This window comes from Onychostoma macrolepis, chromosome 21 (assembly GCF_012432095.1).
Source record: "Onychostoma macrolepis isolate SWU-2019 chromosome 21, ASM1243209v1, whole genome shotgun sequence".
Lineage (NCBI taxonomy): Eukaryota > Metazoa > Chordata > Actinopteri > Cypriniformes > Cyprinidae > Onychostoma > Onychostoma macrolepis.
The window spans coordinates 996,730-1,009,082 of NC_081175.1; the positions used below are offsets into that span (position 1 = coordinate 996,730).

Below are 12,353 nucleotides of genomic sequence, written 5' to 3' on the forward strand. Positions count from 1 at the left end.
ATAATGCATAATAATACTCTCAGTTTGTGGTATTGCAGTCATTTTCTCATGATGAACAGTGTAAACTGTTTGTAAACTGTGTGTGTGCACTGGGATGGGTTAAATGCAGAGCACAAATTCCGAGTATGGGTCACCACAAGTCACTTCACGGTCACACAGTTTAAGTTAAGGTTAGTTGTTGGGGTTTGGCTAAAATACAGTTAACCCTGGTAACACAGGATCCTTGAACAGTGTTTGTCAATATAGCAATTTTGTTGCTAGATTTGGCAACTCTTCAGACTACCCTAGCAACAAATATAGCTATTTTTAAAATGTATTTGGCAACTTTTGAAAAGTGACTCAAATGATTACAAAAAAAAAAAAGGCATGCAACTTTCCTCTTAACCACACAAAAAGAAGAAACTATTGAACAAAATCTATCAAAATGCAATGTGTAATTTAAAATACAGGTAAAATGCTGTTAAAAAATTTATACAGAAATTCCTTCATATTAACACAGTACACTGTGCCCTAATTTTATGGACTTTTCTCAGAGTGTAGCGTTTAATTTTATCCAATGCACTGCTTAAAACTGTAATTGTTAATAATGTGCAACTTTTCAAAAAATGCCAGGTTTAAAAATAAATAAATAAATGTGTTTATATGTGTATTACTTTTACAAATAATTTATATTAATATTAAATGTTTTTATTATTTTTTACAAACAAATCTAAATGAACATATTTCAAATTTTATTCTATAAATTTAAATAATGCACCGTCACCATCCAATGATGTCACAACGTCATTTAGCAACAAAACGACCTGCTTTTAGCAACTTTACCTGAGAATAAGTTGGCAACACTGTCCTTGAAACACGCTAAATGCAGAGCAGACATCCTTATGGAAATATGTTGATTCAGTTGATGGGATTACATTTTTATGAGCACCACTTCATCGTGTAAAATGAGACGGCAGATGGGAGTACAAAGACAGAGATAGACGAAGAAAAGAATATAATAAGAGTATAGTATGAAGAGTATAATTAAACAACGAATGGGGAACACATGGCAAAAGCAATAGAAGGAGGATAGAACAGGTAGATGGTTTTATTATATCCTTCGAAAAAAGGGTTAGGTAAAATAATATGAAGAACAGAAGAGAGAAATAAAAACAATTGTCAGATTTGTTCAATCATACAGCTCTTAATAATACACTGTGCAGAATATACAAACAAAATATTGAAATACTGAAATGAAAAGAAGGAACTGCTTTCTAAACGTCATGCAATTTAATCAGCAAACATTTTGAAAAGGAATTAATTGAAGGAACAGAGTTAGAGAAGAGAATATAGTTTAGTTGGAAGACAATTGACTAACTGCTTGTTTTTGGTTTAGTTTTCATTTGGTTCTATTATGGTCTGTGTTCCCTTGTTCTAGTTTCCGCTCCTTGTTTGTTACTATGGTTTCTAATTAACGAGTCGTCACCTGTTCTTCATTTGAGTTTGATCACCTTGTGTATTTAAGTTCTTCCTTCTCGTTCTGTCTGTGATGCACTGATACATTGTCTTCTCTGAGTTTGTTTCATTAGAGACGCTTTTGTTTTAGGAAACAAAACTGCTTTCTTCAGTGTCTTCTGAACTGGATTCTGATGAAAAAAAGAAAATCTAAAAAAGACTCTGTTGAGTCATTTGAATTGGTTCACTAAAAAGATTTGTTCAGTTTTGTTCGCTGATTCGTTCTGTGATGTTACGTATTAACCAGGAGGAGGTGTTAACAAATGAGCACGATCTTTCTGTCCTTGTTGTGAAAAAAAGACTCATTTTTAGTTAAGCGGTCGGCATGCCACACTAATGCATTCAAACGAGATTCCTTATTTATTTAGTTCACTCACGTTAGACGTAGACCCTGAAGCGCCACAAATGTTTTCCCTACAAATGACAAAACGGATCTTATTTTAAGTTGGCTCAACTTTTTTTTCTTTTTTTTTTTTTTTACAGTGTAGTTTTACATTCCTTTACTGGCCTGACCAGCGTTTTTACATTTGTGTTCCCAAAGCATTGCCAAGTCCATCAGCAGAACGAGATGATTGATGCACCGAAGCATGGCGTATTCGTTCAGTAGCTCAAACCCGATGAAATCAGCCCACACTTCAATACTCTTGGTTTTGAAGAAGATAAAGTCACGCCTGCTGAGAAAAACAATAGAGAAATTCTAATGGTTTCCATTACAAACCATCAACTTTTAACCATTAAAGCCATTAAAAAATGGTATTCTGTAGTGTGTTTGGAGACACATTCCATTAGGATTTAGTGATTTTAACAAGCCACCAATAGAAGGCGACCAATTGCCAGCAGAGACCCACAGGGTCCATCACAGTTTCCATTAAAGCCAATGCAAATTTTATGATGGTGTCTATTGTTTTTTTTCAGTGGGGACATGCTTTAAAATAGAGGGGAGGCACTTCAGCGAATAAGAAATATGAATCAGTGTATGAAAATGAACAAGAACGATTCTTTCATATAAAAGATTCATTCAGAAACACTGATTTGTTCACGACCTCGGGAACACAGAACGACAGTAACTTCAGAACTCATTGAGAGACTATGGCACAATATGGTCTTTTGGTTTATTGTTTTTGAAATGCAAACATAAAATCATAAGCACAAGCCACTATGAATGCATGAGCTATGAATCACTGGAGCGGTTTATAGTTTGAGGTATTTGACGAGCACAGGGTAGGTGGTGCCGATGTGCTTCTGGTTGTAGTGGTGACAGACGATCTCCAGCTCGTAGACGCTGAAGGAGACTTTGACTCGCTCGTTTGGAGACGTGAGGAAACACAGAGTGTACAGAGCAAACTCAAACTCAGGGCTCACGCCGATGAAGATGCTTCCTTTGGGCTTGATTCCGTTCTTCCAGCTGAACTGCAGAGCCAAGATGTGCTTGTTCTCATCTGGCTGGGAACGAGATTGAACGTAAAGTATAAGGAATTAGGAAAAATATGAATATGCATCGAAAAGAGATTCATGTTATTAGACAGACAGACTGATTGACATATTAGAGTATTAGCTAGAGTGAACACAAGTGTACTGTACATAAAGCAGGCCTATGCCATTCAGGGCCGCACGTCATTTGAGGGTTTATCATAGTGATTTACTGCTTCAGAAGATTTGAAGTTGCATAAAAAGTGTAAAAAAAAAAGCTTAAAGCTTTTGGACACAATTGACTATTATAGTATGGGCCGTGTATGTTCATTTTTGTTTTGCACAAGAAAGAAAATCTTATGGCTTTTGAACGACATGGAGGTGAGTAAATGATGACTGGATTTTCACATTTTGGCTATATCATTATTTGTCTTCAAATTATTTTGTTTATTAATATTTATTTATTTTTGTTTATTTTTTTCTTTTCCTCCTTTATTTTTCTTTCTATTTTTTATTCTGTATATTACATTTATATATTATTCTTATTATTAAATGTATCATTATTACTATATGAATAATAGTAATAATTATAAGAATTAGTATTTTATTATTTATTTTTGTGCATATTTTATTTATAAATGTGAATAAATTAATAAATAAAATATGCACAAAACAAATAAATGATAAAATTCTAATTATTATCATTATTACTATTATTAATATAATAATAATGATAAATTTAATAAGTATAATAGATAAATATAATATATAGAATAAAACAGAGGTAAATAAAAAAAATAGAAAGAAAAATAAAGGAAAAAATAGTAATAAATTTTTAACTTATTATATTAATAATAGTAATGATGATAATAATTAGTATTTTTATCATTTATTTTTGTGCATATTTTATTTATAAATAAATGTGTATAGATTAATAAATAAAATATGCACAAAATAAATAAATGATAAAAATACGAATTATTATCATTATTACTATTGTTAATATAATAAATTGAATAAGTATAATAGATAAATATAATATATAGAATAAAACAGAGGTAAATAAAGGAAAAAATAGTAATAAAAATTATAAAATGAAGACAAAAAAATAAATAAATAAAACAAACACCCAAAGACGAGCACTGAGGCAGGTCAAGGAATCGAGCTGCTCTATGCACCGGTCATGTACCTGTGGTGAGTTTGCATTCACACTGTATCCTTTGTAATCAATGTGTCCTAGTTTCTCTTGTAAGTACAGCTGAATCCAGTTATGAAAGCCGATGACAGTACGACCTCCTCTTGTCTCTCCTACAAACACATGCTCGAAACCAGACGAGTCCGGTCTTGTGTGGAGAGAGAAACAAACAAAACACAGCTTTCAAGAAATCTTTACTCACTATTATTAATGAGGAAACCGCTTTAGAAGAACTCAAGGGTATATGTAAAAGTGATTTGTCTGTGAGACCAGGATCTGGATTCACCAAACTTTCTTGAGAAAAAAAAAAAATCTTAAATTTGTGATGTAATCTTTTCTTCTGTAGTGAAAAGAATTATCGAAGAAGAAAAACACGTAGGGCGGCTTCGGTCCGCTGGTTGTTGATTGGATGGAAGCAGACCTAAATGCGAGCTTTGTAAGAAAGGGGTGGTGTTATGTGCCAATGATATCTAATTAACATTATTTAACATAATTGATCTATACATATTTAATTATGTTAACATATTTAATGTCGTTTTGCTATCTGTGCCAGCAATGAGACACATGACACATCTTTTCATACTCATGCTGCTTTCGTAAGAGAGAGGCAGATTTTTTCTAACAGTATAATATGATCAGCATTTCTTCTCATTTCGTGTATATATCCAACCTTGACTAAAAATAACCTTATTTTGATTTATGCTCCTTGAAAAGTCATGATTGAAAAGATGTTTTGGGGGCCGTGGCATTGAATCTACCGTCACGCCAGGAGTTTTTTGTAGAGTTGATTTGGTCAGAGAACACACACACACACACACACAAACCACACACACACACCACACACACACACACACACACCACACACACACACACACACACACACACACACACCACACACACACACACACACACCACACACACACAACACACATGTTCGTTTTTGTGAAAAGTGGGGACTCTCCATAGGTGTAATGGTTTTTATACTGTACTTACTGTATGTGCTATTGTCCTACACCAACCCTACACCTAAACCTACCCCTTACAGGAGACTGTGCATTTCAACTTTCCCCAAAAAAACCTCATTCTGAGTGATTTATAAGCGTTTTGAAAAGTGGGGACATGGGTCAATGTCCTGAGATGCCACCTTCACCTTGTAATACCTGCCATACCCTCGTCATTATACACATCTATGTCCTGACTTTTCACAAAAAGGCACACACACACACACACACACACACACACACACACACGAGAACTTCTTAAGAATGTTTAAATAATTGCACTTGTAATTGGAATAATTGTAACATTCTTTTTAGAATTTGTCTTAAAGAGATGATTCACCCCAAAAAAGGAAACTTCTGTCTTCCATCTTTTTTACTTTCCACAGACGAAGCTGTTTGGAATGACATTGAGTCAGTTATGACAGAATATTGATTTTAGGATGGACGATCTCTTTTTGTGAATCGTGCTCCAAATGATCTGCTGTAAGTTGCTGTGAATCCTCTGTACTTACTTACTGGATCCTCTCCTGGCGTACAGCTCAAACCAAATGTGATAGAGCTGCTTCTTGAAGTCTGTGGTGTCCTCTGGAGAGAGATGCTTCCCCACCAGATATCTGTGGGCCATCTAATATTAGGAAATATACAATTGTTGCAACTTACTATTCAGCACAGTATCTCACACTAATGGTAAGGGATCGTAGATTCGTTTCTCTTTTTAGATTTACTTCTATGCATGACAAGAAGTAAAACTGAATCATTTTCTTGACCCATTTATTACCTTCATAGTGGGCGTCTTTAGGATTGAATCCAGGAACTTGTGATTTTCCAGTTCTTCCTCTGGTGTGACAATCTCCGGTTCACCAGTATCACTTTCATAGTTGTCCAGAAGTGAGATAAAAGCTGAAATGACACGCATGCAAATATTTAAGCTGTGCTTTGCTATATGTTCTGAGACTTTTCACAATTTCACAATTCAACCAGTGCCTAAATGTTTTTTACCTGATACCAGATCGGGTAAATAGTAGTAGTAGTAAGTAGTTAAAAGGCCATGACATGAGAAATCAAATTTGTCTTGATCTTTTGGAATATAAGAGTCTTTGCACCATTAAAACATCCTGCAAGTTTAATAGCTTAAAATGCCCTCCTCATTATAAACAAAGCATTTATTTAATAATCGAGCTTCAAAAACGGCTCGTTTGGATCCGAGGGGCAGGATGATGTCACCTGGGCACAAACATTTGCATAAACACGCCTCCAGAGCTAGACATGGACATAGGCCCCGCCCACTGGCGTCCAGTCGCTAACAGCTGACACGTGATCACGCTGAATACATCAGAATCAAATATAAATCTCGTCTGCGCTGGAGACCGTGAACAGATACGAGTCTGTCGTCAGGACAAATGCTGTAAAGATCGCTCGCTTTGACGCGTTTGGTTTAAACGGCTCCTTCACGTCTTTGTACAGATATCAGAAGGATCCCAGCGTAAGGAACGAGTGGATCGTTTATTTTAATGGCGTCTCGGATCGTGTTGAGGATTTTGTTTTGTAATCGAGGCACAGAGTCATCGAGAGTCACGAAGAAACATTTGCTGAAAGATGAAGCGGAACTAGATCTGACCGCAGCTGCAGCACAAACCATAAGGAAATGATTTCATAACGCTTCGTCTAGAAATCACGGTTTTATTATATCATGTTGTCAAAACAAGCAATAGCGAGGGGCGTTGATACTGATTCCTATGCAGTGACGTCAACCAATCATAACAGCGGCTGATTACTGACGAGCCTTAAAGGACACGCCCCTTAAAACAGGCTGTTTTAGAGAGAGGCTCAGAATGAGGGTTGAAAATAATCATTTTCACACATTTAATTACTTAGTTTTTTTGGGGGGGGCAAATTTTGTTTTTATTGTATAAATAAACCTTAAGGAGCATATTAAAATAATTAAAAAATCCATGTCATGACCCCATTAATTGTCTTTTATTTGACTGATTAGCCAAGCCTTCCATAAAACACACAAAAAACGCTCCTCATTTGCACAAAGTTAAACTTCTCACCAAAAGTCTCAAGCTCTCATTAAGAATGAATGGGGTGTGTGGAAGGGGCAAGAACACAGTTTTAAAACCCAGATTGTCTTTGGACTCATATTTTTTTCAGGAAAGAAAAAGGAAAAGTCTTCCACAGTCTACCTTTAAATAAACTAAATATTAGCTTATTTCTTACCCAAGAAAGTCTCCTTTTTGAAAATGTTTTCGTCAACAAATGTGAACAAAGGCAGCCCTGCTCTGTCATTGTCATCAGCAAAACCTGCCAGACTACCCGCTTTGCCCTGTGACACAAAACAAATCTTCAGGAACTTCCAAAAGGCATTTTTTTTCATGCATGCCTGCCATAACTTTAGACAGAGTTTATCACCAAACCTGAATAATAATAATAATAATGATAATATGTATAAACAGAATTGTTTCAATTGATGGTTAGTATGTAAATACCAGAATAGAGGTTTAACCAGAATATGGACCTTAATCAGAAAATGTTGTGTATGTTAACATGATTAGTAAGTACAGCTACAGTAAATAAACTTTCATTCTTACTGCAGTTAATTACTCTATCATTAACGGTATAGCAAGCATTCGGCAAGTTTACATTCGGCAGTAATGCCCAAAAGTGTCATAGTGAATGGTTTTCTAAACACAGCACTGAAGAACAATGCTCGTCTCAGTTTGTTTGCGCTCTCTCTGACCTTATGACCTTAGGTCAACAAACATAAAACAGCAAATCAATAGCACTTTATTAGAGTAAAATGTAAAGGATGTAACAGAAAGCAGGTGTTAACTATTATTCAAAGTTAACTATTTATCATGTATCTATTTCTAGTGAACCTGTAAAATAATTCACACCGGAAAAATGTGAGAATTACCTGCAGATTTATGCGATAATCTATCCCAGGTCTCAGCCGATTGACGTCATTGTCCCAGAGCTCCTGAATCACAGCTGAAAGTTCTCGATCACCTTCAATCATTTTGTCTTTCTTTTTTTAATTCCTAAGGATTGACTACAGGTGTTAAAATATACTTTTAAAATCGAAATTAACTGCTTTACTCAAAATACAGTGACAATATTTCATTAAAGAAAGCTGGTTTTGATATGAAAATAGTATATAGGGAGACAATAAATATCAAATCAAAGAAAATAAATAAAAACATTTTTTGTTGCATTATTTGGTAACACTTATTTTGATGGTCCCTTTTTGAGCATTCTGTTGACTACAAGTAAATTTGCACCTACATGTCAAGTAACTGTCATTATTATTAGTAGAGACTGTCTACTTAATATCTGCTAACTCTTTATTTTGTGATGGTGTCCCAACATATAATCTACTGACTACAAGTCACTTTGCAAGTACGTCAACTTATTCTACCAGTCTACTAACACTCTAATGAGAGGTAGTAAATATGTAGGTGCAACATTACTTGTAGTGAACAGAATGTGTTAAAGGGACCATCAAAATAGTGAAACCCATTATTTTTTCAGAATGCATACTACTGTTTTTTTAGACTAATACATTTCTAAACATCACATTCTGACCTGAAACTTGACAACTGTTCAATGTATAAAAAAATACATGTATCCACTGACCTGTTCCTCTCAGCGATATGGGTTAGCAGTATATTTTGGATTGTTTTCTTAAAAGCAGTGAGGACACGTATAGAGCAATGGTGTCGCTGCACATGGACTGGTTGGTAAGATGCACGGCCTTCCCACATCATGAGAGAGGGCCTATTCTAAAGGGTTAGCCAGTGTCAGCAACTCTAGCCAAAGGGATTAGAGCAGGTTGAATGTGCTTCTACAGTGCAGACGAGTGCTTTGTGTTTGTTTTCGTGAGGTATTGTATCATTACCTGATGCTGTGTACCTTCTTCTAAAGCCTGACCCAACCCCCAAAACACTCAGACTGGACAGACATTCATACTTCATTTCATATGCAAGCGATTGTCTATCAGTCACACAGGGTTAATTTTTACCTTTTTGGTGAAATTAACATAGTGTTTCAGCTTCGGAATTCCATAAAGTTAGCTTAATTTTTATTATGATTTGATCATTTATTTTGGTCATATGACATTCTTAGAAATGACACAAACAATGAAATGCCTGCAACCTATTAGGACCCTTCTTCAGTACGATTGGAAAACAAGAGGCAGAATTTGTACAATAGTTCTTGAACTATAAATCTGAACTATTTTGGAATCTTTCTAGCCTGATATAATTAACATCTGGACCATAATGTCTTGATCAACCGTTTAAAAACTTGTCGGTATCAGAGATGTAGCTCTGGACTGGTTTATTTCTTATTTGTCGAATAGGTCTTTTTCCGTAGTGCTTGGAGATGCCGCCTCTTCTCGTGCTCCTTTATTTTGTGGGGTCCCTCAGGGATCTATATTGGGTCCCCTTCTGTTTTCTATCTACATGTTACCCCTGGGTCAAATTATGCGTAGTTATGACATTGAGTTCCACTGCTATACAGATGATACGCAATTGTATGTCCCGGTAAAGCCTGGTATTATTGATACATCTCATTTATGTCCTGCTTCATTGAGATCAAAAATTGGATGTCGAAAAATTTTCTGCAGTTGAATGACTCCAAGTCAGAAGTGCTTATAATTACCACGTGTGGCCCCAGTAGGGCTAGTATTAATAATCTTTCTAGTCTGGGTGCCTTATCTAATAATGTTCGAAAAGAGGCTTGCAACTTAGGTGTAATTTTTGACTCAGAACTGTCCTTTCTTGTTTTGCACAACTGAGGCAACTAACGAAGATAAAGACATACCTTTCTTTTGCAGATTTGGAAAAGGTCATTCATGCTTTTATCTCTTCCAGACTTGATTATTATAATGCACTTTATTCCGGTATTCGCAAGAAAAATCTCCAAAGATTGCTGCTAATTTAAAATGCTGCTGCTAGGCCTTTAACACGTACTAAGAAAAGTGACCACATTACACCGATTCTTGCTGCTCTTCACTGGTTGCCTGTGAGTTTTTGAATTGATTTTAATTCGATTTTGCTTGTTTTTAAAGCCTGAATGGTCAGGCTCCTGCCTGTATTTGTGATTTATTAACTGCTTATGAGCCTGACGCTGCTTGAGATCCTCTGGTAGGGCCCGATTAATGGTTCCAAAATCTCGACTTGTTACCAAAGGTTACCGTGCTTTTGCTATCCGTGTGCATAAGCTGTGGAACTCCCTGCCTGGGGATATTAGGCAGACTACTACTGTATCCTCTTTTAAGTCTCTTCTTAAGACTCATTTTTATCGTATGACTTTTTCTTAATTTTGATGGTATTTTCTGTATTTTGCTACTGTACTGATCTTTTTGTTGTAAAGTACTTTGTAACTTTGTTTTGAAAGGTGCTATATAAATAAATGTTTACTTACTTAACATCCGTTTTTGTAAAGACTGGACACAGGGGGTTTGGGATTCACTTACTGTTTCTCTCCCTGTAGTATCTCTGTGGGTCAAACTTTATTTTAAGGTCCAATTCTCACTGTTAACTAACTATTAACTCTGACTTTTGCCTCAAACTCCTAATTTGCTACTTATTAACCCTTTAGTAGGGGGTCTAATGCTATTTCATACATTCTGAGTTATTTACCCTGTTAATGAGTTGGATTCTCAGGCTTAACATGACCAAAGTTTCAAAAAATGATTTGGACGTGTGACAGATTATTTCTGTGCCAAATACACTCCTTCTGGGTATAAGTTTCAGAAGGTTTTTTTTTTTAGCATGGCTCTTCATGATGTCACAAGGGAGGAATTCCTTGTTTGGGCATTTCTCCCAGAAGAGAAAACACATCGACCAGAGCGAGAGCAAGAGCAGCCCATCAACGTCATCGGCAGCGCTGCACAGGACTTAATCGAGAAGAATCTCCACAGAAGTGTGTTTTTGGTTTAAAGGGAAAGATAACCTTGACTCCAGCGTTATGTGAACAGTGGATGCAGTTTGTTTTTACGGGGAAGCAACAGTGTTTCATAAGTGTGTTTGCTCGTTCCTGTCATTTACTGTGACGAAAGTTTTATAAACAAGGCCCAGTTCGACGCTAGATTTGCACATCGTTTGATACCGAAAGATGGAGCGGTCCCAGCCATAAAAAGATCAAGTGCTTGTGACTCTAAACCGATTTACATTATTAATCTGTTAATTATTTTAGCAAGGTTTTATATTCATAAGTCAAAAGTAATTCAAAAGAAACCATCATATATTACATTTTGTAACACTGATCTTAAAATATACTTTGAAACCCTTTCTAATATGAGATCACAAAATAAGAAGCTTATAAAAACAAAAATAATAAAGCTTCTAAATATAACTGCCTGGTATTTTTAAATTTGATATAGTTTTTTTTTTATATATATACGTTTGTGCTCATTTTGTGTTTTTGTTGTTGTTGTTCTGTTTTGCATTGTTTTGAGATGTGCAATGTTGCCCTATGTTTGCCTTGTGCTTTTGTGTGATGCAACTGAATAAAGGAAAAAAGAAAATAAAACAATAAACAAAAAGTAATGCAAAAGTAATGTAGTGCATTACTTTCCATAACAAGTAACTAAGTTATGCAATTAGTTACTTTTTTATGGAGTAACACAATACTTTAATGTATTACTTTTAGAAGTAACTTTCCCCAACACTGCTCACCTTGTGAAGTGCAAGAAGAAAACTGATTGGAGCAGAATCTTGCCACTTTAGACCAAACCAAGAATATCTGTGTTAGACCAAACAACAAGTCCCATGTCTTGTTATTTGGCGAGAGACTTAGTTGAGCAGCGTGAGACTGAAAGCAAATGCGTGAGAGTTGGCAACCCTGATTTAATGGTAAGTTAGAACAGCTTGAACTGCAACCGATGACAAGAACAATACAGTGAAACAATCAACTAACTATGAGCAATTATCTAAAACTTTACTTAAACGGATAGTTCACCCAAAAATGAAAATGCTGTCATCATTTATTCACCCTCAAGTTGTTTCAAACCTGAATGATCTTTTTCCTCTGTTGAAAAAAAGAAGTATGTTCTGGTCAGTTTCTGATTATAGTCGATCATAGCTTCTTTCTTTCTTTCTTTCACTTGTGGGAATATGCGACTTTGTATTTATGTGTTTATATATATTTGAATAATTCATGAGAGTCTCATTTGCTCTTAAACAGAAATGTCTTTTTCTTTCTGTGAGTACAACTTCACGTCTTAAAGCAGGACTACAGTGCCATCT

At 35.5% G+C, this 12,353-nt stretch overlaps 1 protein-coding gene across 4 annotated transcripts; it reads right to left on the bottom strand.

Annotated features, from left to right (window-relative positions):
- Positions 1-2,604: 2,604 nt before the first annotated feature.
- On the bottom strand, positions 2,605-10,585 carry endou2 (endonuclease, polyU-specific 2). Of its 4 annotated transcripts, none has more exons than XM_058758482.1 (7): positions 10,528-10,585; positions 8,018-8,141; positions 7,321-7,426; positions 5,879-6,000; positions 5,613-5,725; positions 4,094-4,247; positions 2,605-2,937 (listed from the first exon to the last, which is right to left on the bottom strand). In XM_058758482.1, exons 2-7 carry the CDS (start codon positions 8,117-8,119, stop codon positions 2,686-2,688), a joined length of 849 nt encoding a protein of 282 aa, XP_058614465.1. In that variant the 5' UTR covers positions 8,120-8,141; positions 10,528-10,585; the 3' UTR covers positions 2,605-2,685. The 4 variants fall into 4 exon arrangements, with proteins under 4 accessions (XP_058614465.1, XP_058614462.1, XP_058614464.1 ...); XM_058758479.1 differs by lacking the exon at positions 10,528-10,585 and adding an exon at positions 8,999-10,518 and having other exon boundaries at positions 8,018-8,907; XM_058758481.1 differs by lacking the exon at positions 10,528-10,585 and adding an exon at positions 8,737-10,518.
- Positions 10,586-12,353: the final 1,768 nt, after the last annotated feature.